Source organism: Nelumbo lutea, chromosome 2 (genome assembly GCF_056320005.1).
Source record: "Nelumbo lutea isolate HS-2025 chromosome 2, American lotus-T2T, whole genome shotgun sequence".
NCBI lineage: Eukaryota > Viridiplantae > Streptophyta > Magnoliopsida > Proteales > Nelumbonaceae > Nelumbo > Nelumbo lutea.
In genome coordinates, this window is record NC_142685.1 from 6440651 (window position 1) to 6457813 (window position 17163).

General features: G+C 39.1%; 1 protein-coding gene across 3 annotated transcripts in view; it reads right to left on the bottom strand.

The window, feature by feature from the left end:
- Positions 1-1094: 1094 nt before the first annotated feature.
- LOC148868299 (V-type proton ATPase subunit a1-like) overlaps positions 1095-17163 on the bottom strand; it is a 79299-nt gene continuing 63230 nt past the window's right edge. For all 3 annotated transcript variants that reach the window (XM_088970661.1, XM_088970662.1, XM_088970663.1), the window contains 6 exons: positions 13386-13592; positions 10266-10449; positions 10064-10147; positions 4444-4637; positions 4305-4364; positions 1095-1772 (listed from right to left, as the gene is read on the bottom strand). In XM_088970661.1, coding sequence (XP_088826787.1) covers positions 1568-1772; positions 4305-4364; positions 4444-4637; positions 10064-10147; positions 10266-10449; positions 13386-13592 — 934 coding nt within the window. In that variant the 3' untranslated portion in view covers positions 1095-1567. The remainder of the gene's footprint in view (positions 1773-4304; positions 4365-4443; positions 4638-10063; positions 10148-10265; positions 10450-13385; positions 13593-17163) is intronic.

The following is a 17163-nucleotide window of genomic DNA, read 5'->3' on the forward strand; positions in this document are numbered from 1 at the left end:
ATTGTTTTGATGCATATAAATACTTTAAACCTTGTTCGTAGGTGAGCGGTAGCACTGGGTACTTACTATTGAGTCTTCCTAGTCATAGTGCAACTTGGGTTGGCTCGATTTAGCATTTTACGCTGCTTTGGGCTTGGTCTTCAGTCTGAGCCCATTCAAATCTTGAAAAAAGTTCAACCCAGGCCCATCAAGTTGCATCTTTGTCCATTTGCCCGCGCATTGAACAACAAAAGCGAGTTCATAGAAAATAAAATGTGGATTAAACTCAAAATAACAAATAAACTTCACCTAAGTTTATTTCAATTTTTTTCATAACAGTATATAAAGTATTACCAATTATACCATATGGTATTTGGTATCAGTATCACGACATAAAGAATCTTACATTTAAGGTTTAACATTTGCAGAATTAAAGAAATTTATGATAACCACGTGACCGGGTGGAGAAGTTGATGCTTCTGTCTTCCTCTCTTTTCCTCTCCTTTTTCTGCCTTGCTATTATATCTACATAAATTTCATAAGAATGATACAATTAACTTGTTAACTGGCCACGTGGCAAGTGTATAACACATTGATAGAAAAAGAGCGAATTTTAGGTAAAAAAAAAGGTTGGAGTCAACGAAAGGGGGGAATAAAGCTCTACATTTATTAAAGTGATAGAGAAAAATAAAAATTAAGAAGTTAGGATTCAAATTAAAATACCACCTATTTTCATAGATGGAGCACCCCTTTCCCTTTCCCTTTCCTTTTTTTTTTTTTTTTTGTAGGGAGAAGAGAGAGCACCGCTTTGGGCTCGGATCTGCTACTCGTTAGTTGTTCCCACATCCCTACCCACCATACATAACAGCTGCGCAATGGGAATATCTCCCTTTTCGTTCACAGGAGATGTTCCCAATATACGGCGGTGGTGTTCCGTGGGTATGGATGTGGAAACAACAAGTGGGTAGCAGATCCGTCAAAAAAGGCTCACCCCAAGTACCAACCAGTGGAGACACAAAAAGAAAGTACTTAGTAACTAACTAGTGGAAAAAGAGAGTATTGTGGTTTGAGGAGGCACGGGTACGAACCCGAGGAAAAGAAATGGTAGGAGTAAATTACCTGTAAAATCCACTGCATTTTCTTATTAAGATTTAACGATCTGCTTCTCTGAAGAACTAATGAACAAAAGTTAATGGCTTTACAAGAATTGAAAAGAAATGGTACGTAACCCTTGCACCTTTACAAGAATTGAAATTTAATGGCTTCAAGAAAAACAATAAAAAGAAATTACAAGGCTCAACTGTTGATCGACCGACTTCCCAGGGTCGTAAAGAGATCTTCCTGGTTTCTACATCAACACCTCGTAAAAAAAAATTAAGCAGGGATGTATACATACATTTCTAAGTAGAGCAGCAAATGATACAAGTAAGAGGTGACTGACATCATTCACAGCCAAACAACTCTCTTTCTCTCTCTCTCCATCAAAATCTAATCCGGGCTTCTATAATCCTATTTCTATCTTGTTTTCTTTGTATTTTCACTTTTTTCTGTTTCAAATAAAGGAGTGGTATCGAAGGAAATTAGTGGACTAATCATCATCATCGGGCAACGAGGCAAAAGAGAAGGGTTTGAACTTGTATCCATCTCCATGGTAAAACTTGGTTTGGAATTCCACCCAATGGAGACGCAAGGCATGGAGAAACGCACTGAGTGTCTCCATCATGAGTAAGATGAAGGCTGTGGCAAAGGCAAAAACCACAAGCCCTATCAGTCGAATGAGAATGTTGTCATACCTGTCATCATCATCATCATCATTAGTGTTAATAAGACCAAATGAAAATTTTATAAACATCATAATTGCATATATGTAATTAGGCAGAGATCCCCCATCTCTACTCCCAAACAAAAAATGGGTCAATAACTTTGTATAAATTTTATTGATGATAAAAAGATATACGCTATCTATTTACAATACAACACCGACCTTGTAATTTCACAAATATTCATTTGGAACAAGCCCAGCGCAGCTCCTAACAGAGCCCCAAAAATACAGAAAATTCAATCCAAAGGATATCCACCCCACTTCAGATAGTCTGTTTACTCCATGAGCTAACGAGTCCACAAGCTAACAGACTAGAGGAGCTAAGAAAACATTGCCTCCATGTTATAAGCTAGTTGTCTTGCCTCCTGAATCTGGATTTCCAAGGTTCCATGGTCACCCATCTCATCTTTCAGCCAGCCACATGATGAAAACTTTCACCATTGGACTGATGTTAGATTGGAGATATGACAATGTGTGGGTATGGGTACTACTATATTCCCTCTTTTGAAAGAAAAGTTCCCCTTAATTTAGGAGGCCCTTTATTGTATGGCTACCCTTGAAGAATCCAAAAATACTGTCAACATATGACTTCTTTTTTTCAAAATATGTAATAACTCAAAATGTTTTTTTGTAAATAAATTATTCCAGAGCTTAATTGAAGACCTTACATCTGGTACTAATTATAATCAACTGAAGAAACCAACCTAACAAAAATACATTCTGCACCTATTTAAAGCTAATTAGTAATTGGTGACAAGTAACACACGACACAACTTCTGCCACAAAGTTGTACCATGTATGCAAATTGGCCATGACTTGCTAATATCTTGGTCTAGAAATGATCTTATGATTGTTAATTAGGCTAACAAAACAACCTTATACCACTGAATCAAGGAGATTGAGAGAAGTCCTGAAACCAGAAATCTGCAGTCACTAGTGACAGATTAGCAAGTTCACATCTTACCATTCTTCATAGCCTATATAGCATCATTACCATTTCTTGGGTTTTACTGCTTGCTGAAATACTGCAAGTTCACATCTAAGAATCGCATTAATAATTCTTATGCATTTTTTCATTATTCGATGTTCATCTAATTTGGATGGTACAAGTTATAATGACCTTTAAGATGTCATATGTCAAGCTTACTTTTCAGAATTCTGAAGAACCTAAATAACTGTTTCTGATATTATAGGTGGTATTTAGCACAAAAACACAAAATATAATATAATATAATATTATATTATAAGGACATCTGGAGGCTCAATTGGTAAGGTGACCTTGAAGTAGCTCCGATAGGTGATAAAATGAGAGAGTAGACTAAGATGGTTCGGTCACATGCATAGAAGACCACCAAGAGCTCTGGTTAGAAGAATTGATTTGTTACAAGTTGAAGGGGGTAAAAGAACTAGGGGTAGACCAAAAAAGACATGGGTAGTAGTAAGAAATGATTTAAGAACTAATAATTTAACAGTGGATATGACTTTAAATAGAACAGAATGGGGAAACAGGATTTATGTAGCTGACACCATATAGTTGGGATAAGGCATGGATGACGATGATGATGCCTTGGGATCAAATCCCTCTGTCACCAGACCAGAGTTGGGAGGGTTATGGGTATGGGGAATGGGCTAACCCCCATTGTGTAGCTCCATGAAGCAAAAGAAGAAGAAGAAGAAGAAAAAAATATATTTTATTATAATGGCACTGAATAGGACAAACAGAGTTGGAATGCCCCCGTATTTCCCCCAACACCCCATGCACATAACAGAATGCAAAGTGTGGTGTCTTGGCTTTAAGTTAAACCAAATAATTTTTGTACATTAAAGCCAAACCGCCAATGTGGAGTCAAAATGGAATGCAACACCCTGGTACCAAACGCCATCACAAGGAATGACATTATCATAAAAGGAGCTTTAGTCCAGAACAATAACCTTCAGAATACACTTCTTGTCTAGCTGAATTTCAGTTTCTATTATTTTTTATGGTTTTTTTGCTTACACCATACATGCTCTAGTGATACATGTGTAACTCTTTGTAAATTTTCGTGAGGGTGTCTCACCCTCCTTATAGAACAATATTTTTTACCACTTGACACAAAAGGGAAACAAAACAACCAGGATAAAGCATTTAGCATTCCACATAACTAACATCAAGAACCTTACAGATCCAACAATCCACATATCATCTTTTAGTGTACACTCTGGGCATTTTTGCCTTTGTAGGCAGAACAGGTTTTACAGGGATATTAAGTTTATTATGTTTTTCATGCAACAGTTCTCCTTACCCCACACAGCAACTGCACCAACTTGGTCAAGTGACACTTGACAAGGCTAAACAACTAATTCTAAATCATATAAAAGGACACTATTGTTGTCCCTTTTTCTATGAGTAACTGAATGGAAATTTCCAATTCACATGTAGAACAACCGAGTAACAACAGATTAGAAAATTTTGAAAAAAAAACAAAGTTTTGGTATAACGTTGGATAGAATTAGAACTCACCCCCAGGCTAGAAGAAGGACCTTCTCATAGAATACAGTTGACAGCTCTGAATGGGCCAAACTATTATAACATAAAGGTAATTAGTAAAACATTAGAAGTTTTAAAATGAAATTTTGATAGAAACAAAGCATGCCAGTACCTCAGAGCCCAGAGACGAAGATAAGAGGCAGTATTTGACACTGCTCCAAGGACAAATTCAATTGAATGTATCATTTGATGCACAAATACTTCACTGAAATTAAACTCCTCAAGATGTTGCCGTGCAGAATCAGGTTCACCATCTGGATCCATCTCAGAGGTGCCAAGCATTCGATATGTACGACCTTGAAATCTCTAGAAACATCATCAAAAATAAAATTGATGAGAGATCCATGGTTATCTAGTCTTTGAAGAAACTCAATCTCAGTCACTGCTCCTGTGAAGAGATTACATGATTATAGTACAGGCTAGGGGTGCAGGCCAAACACTGCTTTAAAGAATTTAGACTGCATCGGGCATGGGCACCCAGGCCTTCACGGTCCGGTTCAGTGCGGTTTGGAGAAGATCAAACCAGAAAATTACGGTTTGAGAAATTTCTAAACCGAACAAAACCGTTTTGGTATGGAACAAACTGTTTTATTACGGTTTTGTGCAGTTTCTAATACGGTTTGGGGACTTTGGACCATTCTATGGTTCTTTTGGGCTTAACCCAATTAGAAAGCCCAAATAGCTCCCCTAAAAATTAAAACTTAAAAACTTTTATTTATTACTTTATTATAAAATAAAGAGTTCGTTATATATTTATAATTTTACACATTCCATTTAGATATATTATACATAATGTTTATATATCATATATTCATATATATATATATATATATGTATGTATATAAAATTTCGGCTTACGGTTTACGGTTGGGTTTGGTTTATAAAATTCAATAAACCAAACTGAAACCGCAAATCACAATTTAGAAAATTCTCAAACCGAACCAAACCATTTATAGGTATAAACCAAACCAAACTGCAAATTCAGTTTGGTTCGGTTCAGTTTTGCGGTTTGACCGTATAATGAACACCCCTATTCAGGCTGGGCCCCTCAAAATTTTAACAAAACTCAACCTGATCCCACCCAAGTTGCACCAAGGTTCGATACACCAGTTGGAGCATACTGGCCTGTATCGAGCTGCACTTTTATTTATTTATTTGTTTTTTCAAACTGGTTCAGGGGTGTCAGTTTAAGGCCTGTCTACCCCTGGACCAGATCAGACCCTGAAACACCTACTGTAGGGGCATATCGGGATCGTATCGACCAATATGCCCCGATACTTTTCGATTTTTTAAACCTTGAGTTGCACCCCTAGTACTAGCAAAATATTTCAATTTCAAGCTCACCTTTTGATAACATTGCTCAAAAAAATAAAAAAACAAAGATTTTTAATTAACATAAAATTTCTACGATAAGCCAAAACTAGTTACCAGGAGTTCCTGATATACCATTGACGTTAGTCACAACCAAATAATTTGTTGAATTCATATGAGGACGGATTTTGTTATTAATTAATAGAAATATAACAGGCAGTTAAGTTAAAACATAACTTTTGGCAAGCCAAAACCATAATGGTTAACCGAGATAAGTTAACAAAGTACAAGGCCTCGAAAGGCAGAAACAGAATTACTTAGGTAGAGAAACATCAGAAAACATATTTGCTCTATGGGCTCCAGATTTTGCTAAGCTGTCAGCTATGATGTTTAATCGCCTAGGAATCCAAACCAGCTTCACATTCAGGGTATTTAGAATATCTCTGGCTTCAGCCAGCAGATGAGCAAGCCTCCAAAGGCCTAACATTTTGATGAAACGAAGACCTGTGAGGGCAGCTAAGATCTCTGCCTTGGTGGCATCAGCTCTCCCAATCAGACCACTTAAAACCCAAAGGATGTTTCCCCCACTCCCACAGATTACTCCTCCAACTCCTGCTTGACCTGTAGACCCTTGAGCACTGCCATCAAAGCTTAGAGTTAACTGGTTCTCCTCCCTAGGACAGGACGTTTGAGTAAAGCCAATTCCAAGGGAAGTGTAGAGGACTTCTTCCAGGTTTCTCTGAAGGTCATTTAATGTGGTGCCTTTGAAGACTTCAGAGTTTAGGGCCCAGCTGTTGCAAAGGTATGTAATGTGAGAGATTAGATCCTCAGTATTCTTGGCTTTGTTTTCAAAGGTTCTGTTGTTTCTTTCTTCCCAGACTCCCCATAACACTGCATGGGTCACCGTGCTCCAATAAAATTTGCCCCTACTTCCAAGGTCTTTGCAGTGCCATTTTCACAGATCTATGACTTGGTTTGGGAATACCTAGTTGAGTCCCACTAGGCTGAGAAAGGAACACCAGATTTTCCTTGTTAATGGGCAGTGAAGGAAAAGGTGCTCCGCTGTCTTGCCATTATTGAGGCAGAGGGGGAAGACATGTGGGGAGATGCATCTGCCTCTGAGCTTCTTTTGTAATATATCTCAGGTATTTAGTTTCCTTAGGGAGGCCTCCCAAATGAAGAAGGAAACTCTAGGAGGTATACGAGTATTCCAAACCTTCTTGGCTGGGAAGGTGGTGTCTTGGCCATCTGAAACTAGAACCTTGAAGGAGTTGGTAGTGAACTTTCCATTTGGGTTGGGTTTCCAAATCCGAAGGCCGGGGGTTGAAGGGGAGATGTAGGCTTCACTGAGAGAGTTTACAAGATTTGTTATTTCTGTAAATTCTTCCTCTCTCAGTGGTCTTCTTAGATTCAGGTTCCAATTGTTTTCTAAGGGAGAGTAGCTTAGGCAGTTGGAAATACCTTTCCAAGGATTCAGGTTCCAGAACTTGATTTTATTCCCATTTCCCACCTGATATCTAACAAAAGCAATGAAAAGAGAGTAGGTAGAGGAAATACCTTTCCAAGGATTTGTTGCTTTTACTTGGGTCAAGTGAACCTCGTTATCCCAACCGTTGGCATCCCTCCCATACTTGCTGTTGATGACTAACGTCCATGTTGCTTCAGGCTCAAGGTCCATAACCATTTCCCAAGTAGGGCAACATTCCTTTCCTTGATGTGACCTATACCCAATCCACCAGCCTTCTTTGGCTTAGATACATGTCTCCAGCAAACTAAGTGGCTTTGTTTCCTTTTGTCTCTTCCTCCATCCCATAAGAAGTCACACTGTAGTTTCTCCAATTTGTTTATTATTTTCTGGAGGGGCTTGAAAGACCAAAAGGAAGTAAGATGGCAGATTGGATAGAGAGGCCTTGATTAACATAAGTCTACCACCCTTAGAAAGATAATTTTTTTTCCAGGTTGCTAATCTTTTCTCACATTTCTCCAAAATCGGGTCCTAAAATTTCTGGTTCTTCGGGTTCCCACCTAGAGGCATTCCCAAGTAGGAGATGGGAAAGCTTTCCACTTTACACCCCAACAGCTCTTTAAACCTGTCAAGGAGGGAACCTTCCACATTTAAACCTACTATGCAGCTCTTTGAGTAGTTGACTTGGAGCCCAGTCACCAGTTCAAAGCATTTTAAAACTTGTTTAAGATTAAAGATGTTTTCCTTTTCAGCTTCCAAGAACAAAATTACGTCATCTGCATACATTAGGTGAGACACTTGACGCCTTTCCCTTCCAATTTCAAAGCCTTTTATAAGGTTCAGAACTTTCACCTTCTCTATCAAGAAGCTGAAGATGTCGACTACCAATGTGAAAAGAAAAGGGGAGAGAGGGCAGCCTTGTCTTAAGCTTCTATTAGCTTTATCAGAACTGAAAACCGGGCAGAATTGATGCAGCCCTTTATCCAGCTGACCGACTTACTCCCCAATCCTCTCAGATGCAGAATTTCCAATAAGCATTCCCAGTTCACTTTGTCAAATGCCTTCTCCAGGTCCAGCTTCAATAAAATCCCTGATTTTCCTCTTTGGTTGAAGTCTTCTACACATTCATTAGCCACTAAAACACTGTCAATAATCTGCCTCCCTTCCACAAATGCGTGTTGGTTGTTTGAAACTAACTCCCTAGTCACCTCCTTCAACCTAGTTTCCAGGACTTTGGCTAAGATTTTGTATAAACTCCTCAGCAAGATAATTGGTCTGAAGTCCCTTACTTCCAAAGTGCCCTCTTTCTTAGGAACTAAAGTAATAAAGGTGGAGTTGTTTCCTTTATTCACAACTTCTGACTGATAGAAGTCTGAAAACACCTCTAGAAGGTCTGATTTTAAGGTATCCCAGCAAATGTGAAAGAAGAAAATTGGGAATCCATCTGGCCCGGGGGCTTTATCACCTTCCAGATTAAATACTGCTTTCTTCACTTCTTCCTCATCAAAAGCCCTCTCTAACCAGAACTTCTTTTCCTCTATTAGTTTAGGGCCATCCCAGTTATTCAATACAGCCCTATTGTGCTCCTTCTTTGAGTACAACTCCTTGAAAAAGTTCACTATAACATCAGCAATTTCCTTTTGATCTTCCACTTCTATCTGCCCTACCTTCAATTTTGAGATAAAGCTTTTCCTCCTTCGCCCAGAAGCATTACTATGAAAGAAATTGGAGTTGTTGTCTCCCTCCTTCAGCCATAAAACCCGAGATCGATGCCTCCAAATGATTTATTCCCTCCTCACAAATTGCTCCCATTTCTTTTTTAATTCTGCCCTTCTTTTCCTACCCTCTCCATCCAGACCTCCACTTTGCTCCTTTTGGCCCAAGTTATCTAGTTCCTGGATCACCTTGTTCTTTTTCTCTGCATGTAATTTAAGTTCCTCTTTGCCCCAAGTTTTCAATTTTCTCTTTAAATACTTTAGCTTTTGTAGGAAACGGAAGCCTGCCCAGCCACCCACTCTGCATTCTTCCCACCAAGTAGCAACCTTTTTTATTAAACTCCCTGTGGGTGGTTAGGACTTTCTCAAGTCTGAATGGGGCCTTTACTTTCCTCATTACCTCATTTTGGAGAATCACCGGTCAATAGACCTGCATTTAAGGTTCAAAATATCGATACGCCCAATACACCGGTAGGGACGTATCGGGCGAATCAGTACTGCATTTTTATATATATATATTTTTTTCGCAACTGGTTCAGGGGGGGCGGTTTAGGTCTCCTCCATCCCCTGAACCAGTCAGACCCCCGATACACCCACTGTAGGGGCATATCGGAGGGGTCCTGGAACGATACGTATCGGCCGATACGTGTCGATACTTTAAACCTTACCTGCATTAACATACTTTAACCACCTAAATTTCACCCCTGTTTCATATCTGTTTCAAATTCTTGTCCAATTGATGTATGATTTGGGGAATTCAGAATGATCTGGAAGTTTATTTTCGGCCAGTAACAAAGATGAAGGGATAGGTTCAATGGGTAACTTGAAGAAACATGATAGATTTGGTCCAAAGGTCCAAAAGGCATAGATAATGCCACTAGGCCTGTCAACAGAGTCCGAAAGTTCAACACCCAATCCAAAATCTGATCATCTTAAGATCCAAGTCTGATCCTATTAAGTTTATAATTAATAGATTTATTAATTTATATTTATATAAATTCATTCCACATGCATAATTTAAAAAGTGTTTTTTTTTATTTTTTAGATTTTATTTATTTTAAAGATAATTAAGCAGGCTCAGATAAATCCAAATTGGATTTAAGGCAATGTGATTACAGCCCTAAATGCCACACACCAGATGAAAACCGAGGAAAGAGTAGTAAGGCAAAGGATAAAACAAACAAAAGAATCAGAAAAAATCTTATATGTGCAGCACAAAATGAAGGTAACTTGCAGCATACCTCTAAATGCTGTTTCCTCAAAATAAATGGTTTTGGAAGGAGCATCCAAGGAACAGCAACAATAGCCAAAAGCAACAACAAGATCTGCAAGAAAGATTTAGAATGGATCAACCAACCAAAGACTAGAAACAAACGATGGTGGTGGGTGAGGAAGAATAGCACAGAATACTTTTACAACTAGTGAGAAGAGTACAGCTAATACCTGCAGTGTTCTTTGGCCCCAAAACAACTGATTCTCACCAAGATTGTCCGTGGGGCTCAAGAACATGTAAATCATAACATGGTAAAGATCTGCTTGAGACCCTGTGCACCACTTGATGACAATGAGGAGGGAAAGATACCCAAAGAGACTGTTAAGAAATATAATCTGTGGCACAAACTGATACCTACAACCAGAGAACCAAACAAGATTTTAAGTTTTTTCTAATGTTTTTAAGCCAACCCAGAAATGGAGCCATTTTTCAGTCCAGGTGGTGGGTCAGCAGTTAAACCATCTGGATAGTATGGGTCAACATGTGATGTCATAAATTAAATTAAATATATAAAAACAGATAAAATATAGAAAATTACACAAAATATGTAGAAAAATTGGGCACACCTCTAATATTATATTCTTCATATCAAACAAAAATAAATGCAATAAAAGAAAATTATTTACTAATATAAAATAACTAAAAAGACAAGAAATGTTTGACCTGTGGCCTATTGATCAGGTCAAGCGGTTTAGCAGTTCAACCAACAAGGTCATGGGGTCATTGACCATTTTTTTTCTTCCGAGCAGTTTGTAGATGAAATGGACCCAGAAATCTGGCCCGGTAATGGGTTAAAGTGGCTGTTATCAGATACCTTTTCCCTCACGCTTGTCAGCCTGATATTTTACCATTGTATCAAGGAATGGCTCCTATTTTTAATAGTATAATTTATCATAATAACAAAATAACAGGGCTTTATAAAGAGGACTGACATTTTATATAGATTGTGTTTCACTTGTTACCTTTTTTTTGGTGGGGGGGGGGGGTGAGAGGAGTAACAAACTTTTGGCTCCTTGTTGAACAAAACTATTATCATTGATTGCAATGAAGAAAGAATTGATGCATAAAGAAGAAATGGGTCAAACCTGCAAATTGTCTCCTCACTTTTTGTTTACAATTACAACAACTGAGGGCATTTTACTTACCCCCTTTGTGGTTAGATTAAAAAGACATTACCCAATATTGGTCCCAGCTATTTGGGGCCTTGGGAGGGATGACTGGATATAGTCATAACCTTTGGCAGTTTTTTGGTGGTTAGATTCAGGAAAATAAATCATAAATCTTTATTAGTGTAAAACTTAATGTTAGGGTTCCTTTTCTCCCCTTTTATGGTCCCTTTTTGGATTTAAACCAGCATACTGTGGTTATAAAGCACAACACTTGTTTCAGTCTTGGTTTATAGAGAAGCCTTTCTTTCTTCTTCTTTGTCAATTCCTCTTTTTTTTTTTTGTGGTGGTGGGGAGGGGGATTCCTCTTTCTCTACTTGCTTTAAATAAATAATGCAAAGATTATAAGAAAACATCATTTTATTGGTCTCTTTCATCTATACTGATCTTTTTTAGTGGGAGGTGTAATGCAATAATGAAGATTATAATTTTTGTTTTGGCCATGGTCAAAACGATTGCAAGGTATGGGGAGTGATCTGGGATATCCCATTTTTGATAAAGGGGACAGACCCCTAATCATTACTCAAAGAGTACATGTTTTAAGAGACAAAAACTTCTCCATGTTTTGACTCACAAGCAGTGGTTACTTTGCGTTTTAACCAGGGATGCGCCCTAATCACTCCCCTTTCAAAATTACAGCATCTTCATAAATTTATTTTTTACTTAAAGTATTTACATGACCTCAATTAAACTGTTGAACTATGAATGGAGGTGATCATGGGCCAGGAAGATCCAGATTTGTAAAGGTCAAAGGGTAGGTTGGTTCTAAACATATGGGTCCAGGTTCAACTAGCCCAATCACCCTCTTATGTAATAAGTGCCCATAGCTCAGCCATAGAGCATAGAGGCCACCAGTTTCAACCAAGGTTCTAAATATCAATATAGGCCGATATGCCAGTTGGGGCATATTGGCCTGTGAACTGTGCTTTTTCTTGTTTTTTTTTTACTGGTTCAGGGGGTTGGTTTAAGGCCCGTCTACCCCCTGAACCAGGTCAGACCCCAAAACACCCACAGTAGGGCATATCGGGGGTTGCCGATATGATATGTATCGGCTGATACACCCTGATACGTTTCGACTTGTTGAACCTTGGTTTCAACCTTGCTAGTAGGAATGAGCATTATTTGGTTAATTAGGTTTTAGGGTATTTCAGTTATTGGTTTCAGCTTTCAGGTTTGGAAATTTGGTTAACTGAACCATAAGAAATTCGGTTTGGTTATTTCAGCATTGCCTTAATACAGTTTTGGTTTGGTTTTCCCTCTAATAATTTTGGCTAATTTGGTTTCAGTTTTTAACTGAATCTGAATAAACTGAGTGCTCACCCCTACTTGCTAGACCCAAAATAAGAAGTTTTATATTTATCATACATGGCCAGGGCTGACTGGTTATGATAAGTGGGCTTAGTATTCAGATTCTTAAGTGGGCTTAGTATTTCAGATTCTTAAGTGGGCAAAATGTTGATGAAAAACATCTGTTATTTATAATAAAATATATGCCACACATGACAAGGATTTGAAAACTGGACCATGCATTGAATTGGAAAGGCCTCCAATTCATGCTTCCATTGGTTCAACCATGTTATGGCTGCATAATACTACACTGACAAAATAAAGTAATAAGAAAAACAGGTCAGTCTGGTCCAGTTTTCAAAACATAGAACGGATTGGCGAAACAGGATTCATGTAGCCGACCCCATATAGTTGGGATAAGGCATGAATTATGATGATATATATATATATATATATATATATATATATATAATATTTATATAATATAATTTATATGTCAAATATGTATATATTCTAGGCCAACTAGACATTCAGATTTGAAGCTTGGACACAACCTGTCTGATCTTGGGGCCTAGTGCCAATCTGAGCCATCATGATCTTCTGTATATATTCTAATCCTATAATTTTCTTTTTTTTTTTGTCTTGGATTTCCAGGATTTTCATAGTAATGACCTGACTTCCATAGTATTACAAAGTTTTGATGAATTTCCACAAATTATTCTTCTACCCTGGGGATCTCGGTTGCGCCTACATCTAAGTTAGGGAAAGAGATGAATTTTTAGTTAAAAATTTGAAAAGGAAATAGGATGGGAATTAAAGGGAAAAAATAGTACAAACCTTATATCCAATGAACTGCCAAAGAACCTTGCATTGAAGTAACTCAAAATTATCCCTAGGTTCATTTGAGCTACACCTAACAAAATAGACATTTTCATTTTGAGAGAATTGAGGAAAGGCAACTCTGAACGACTTCCACGCCAGCTAGGATCCACACCAAATGGATATGGATCACGGTACTTGACTAGACCAGCTGTATGTACATCCCTGATTAAAACACAGTAACTTATCTGTTATGCATAAAGCAGAGAAACCCTTATTTTTGAAAAAAAAAATCTCCAATATAGTGTAATGACAGTACATAACATCAACAAATCAAAATATTGTGAAGCATGAAAGAGTACATCTAAAGGTCAGTGGGTAAATGAGCCAAAATTAAATGCATACTAAATAGATAAATTGATGCGAGGAAGGATTAGGGAAAAAAGAAAGAAAAAAGTAATTAGTCATTTGCAGGTTTTATAGCAAAAAACAGAACGAACTAGTAAAACCATTTAGTTGCAAATTACACCAGCAATCAATCTGAAATTAAAACAAAAGAAAAGAAAAAGGGTGGAAGAAGAATAAGTTCAGAAAGAGATTCAGAAGAAGGAAGAGAGAATGGAAGAAAGGATAGAGGAAGAGAAGTGATAACATCTCTCTCTGTCCCTCTATTGAATTATATATGCTGAATATTAAAAGATACAAAATTACTTGGGTGCCCCTAGTTAGGCGGCTGACTCAAAGAGCATAAGAAACAATAAGTGTTGAGGCCCATAAAGAAGGCCCACTACAGCTGAAATAAAACTACTGAATAAATAAATAAAACTAAGGCCCATTTGGCCCAATCTCTCCACACATTTGATTTTGAATAACTTGAAAAGTAACTGGAAAAGCCATATGCAGATATTCACAAACTGATTATGCTCAGAAATAGACTCAAAGGAAAGCAAATACTTCAATAAGAATGAAACAAATGTCTGATAATAGTATTAGAATCATAAGCTCCTTGAAACAACAAATTAATATAAATAACTGCAGGTATGTATAATCATTTATACCTGCTTATGAATGGCATATTGCTTATAGCTGAAACATACACCAAAAAATTCCAGAAAAAGAGTTAACCTGTCCTCCATATTTTGGCATCCAACATTTCTCCAATCAGGAGTGGAGTATGTTAAATAATAATCAGTTTTGAATTCCTTTCCGCTCACATAAAGGACCTGTTTACTTTCTATGCTTAAGCAGGCCTTTTATTTGATAGGTAGCAGAGAATATATTGACAAATATAAATATATTGTGTACATAGGAGCAAAACCAAGTAAAAGATATTTAAAGAAACTTCCAAAACATGCCACAATCAAGTGCCCAACACCTCCCTGTACCAATAGAATTCTACAGAACAACCTCCCCCTGGACAAAACAGGGAAGATCATAAGCAGGAATAAGAAATAGATCAAGCTCAAAATGCCCCCATAGAGGGGAGGAAGTATGCTTTTTTTTGCACGGTTTGATAGAAACCTTGTTTTGGTATTTTGGTAAGGGAAACTCTATCAGAGGTCCGTTATTATTTCCATAGGATTTGAGACTGAAACACTAGTTGGGTTTCTAGAGAGTGGTGGAGGGAGAACCCTTGGTGATAAAACTGATGAGAGATAAAGGTACCAGCTGGTAGGTAAGGTTGGTGGTGGTGTAGTTTCCACTGACCTGGGATTGGATACAACCTTCACTCTCGCTGGTCCCACTTCCATAGCAGTGACAAGCACCTAATCAATCTTATCACCATTAGTGTGTCATATTGAGGTAGGACCAGCTCAGTTCTAGTCCTTAGAGAATGTTGAATGGTCTTCTTGATCAGAGTTTTATGGCTGTTTTTTTTTTTTTTTGATAAATGAGTTTTATGGCTGTAATGGCTTCTTAAAGAAATAAGAGAGAAAATAGGAAGAGAAAGAAGAGAGAAAGTACCTGGAATCACTCATAGGGTGCCTAGAATCACTCTAGTGTCATGAGTGACTCCTTCACCACGCCATCAAGCACCTACCATGAGCCATCAGAGCGCCAACCGCGTGCTTTCAAGGTATCAGCATGTGTGTCATGGGTGGGCTATGCATGCATTTTGTAAGGGGGGACCGCCAATGGCGTTATTGGAATTACATAGCATGAATTTTCATCCTTTTGATGTTTCCTATTGTCACTCCCCCAAAAGCTTAACGTACTCTTTGAGGGGAGGTAGGTAGTCGAGTGAGTTCATAAGCGTGTAAAGGTTAAGCACGAGATCCCCTCGACACTGTACTGTGTGCTTGTGCTTACCATTGATTAATGCAATACAAGTTACCTTTTGTCTAATCTGTGTGCATTCTTGTTGCCTTTTGTGTGTTGTTGCTTGCATTCGTAGGCTTTCTCGACCCCATCGAGCGCCGCACGGGGCCTTGTTGATTAACCCCGTGACAGTTGGTATCAGAGCAGGCTGTTCCTCAACGCTTGTGACCCTTGCATAGCAACACTAGTGGTGGCGCAATGAAGCACAACAAGGAACTCACTGACGAGATTAGGCATGGCCTTGCCCATGCGAGGGAGATTGATGAGTCTCTAGGCGATGAAGCTGCTGCAGAGAAGGCCCCAAGGGGTCGCACATCCAAGACAAGCAAGCCTGACAAGTCAGTTGACACGCTTGCTGCCTTCGATACACGCATCCTTCGCTGTGAAGTGACTATTGGGGAGATGCGTGACCGAGTAGAAGAAATCCACTTGAATGTGGAAACAATTGAGAGCTCCATGGTGGAGCTAGAAGCCCGTTTAAATGGCATTATGAATGAGGTCCAAGACGTCCTGAATAGAACCCTCAAGGAAGTCCTTGGAACAAAATCTCGACAAGAAGGGAGCTCATCTCGATCCGACATCCAAGACCAGGTGGATGAGATGAGAGCTGAATGGATGGCCATGAAAGTAGCCATGGCCTCTCCTTCTGACCTCCAGACTCAAGTGAATGAACTAAGAGGAGACATGACGCTCCTCAAGAGATTAGTGGCCAGCACTCCAAGCCCCTCCACAACACTGGCCCCTGCTCGTGTGAAGATTCGGGAGCCCACACCTTATGCCGGCTCCCGAGATGCTAGAGAACTTGACAACTTCTTGTGGCAAATGGATCAATATTTCCATGCCGCTAGCATTGATGATGACCTAACGCAAATTCGTACAGTGATCATGTATTTGACTGACATTGCTATGCTATGGTGGCGCAGGCGATGCCAAGACATTGAACGGGGTACGTGCACCATTGAGACATGGGCTGATTTCAAACGAGAACTAAAGCGGCAATTCTACCCAGAGAACGTGGAGTACCTGGCGCGGAAGAAGTTGAAAGCACTCAAACATGGGGACTCACTCCACGATTATGTTAAAGAGTTTTCAGCCCTTACCTTGGAGATCACGGACATGTCCGACAAGGATCTACTGTTCAACTTCATGGACGGACTGAAGCCATGGGCCGAACTAGAACTCCAACGCCGCAACGTACAGGACCTCGCCACGGCAATGGCAGTGGCGGAGCAACTCAATGAGACCAGCTTGTCAGATGAAGAAGCTCCTAAGCCAGAAAGCCCACGTTCCCCTAATTTGAGTGGGGGAGCAAGTCGCTCACGCCCTCCGTACGACAACTCCAGCTTCAACAAGCCAGCAAGACAAGACTATGGGAAGAAGCCACAAGGAGAGCAAGGCCCTCAGCACCATTACAAGCCCAGAACCGCTGGGTCCCCAATTTCTTGCTTCCTAAGTGGGGGAAATCACTTGGTTCGCA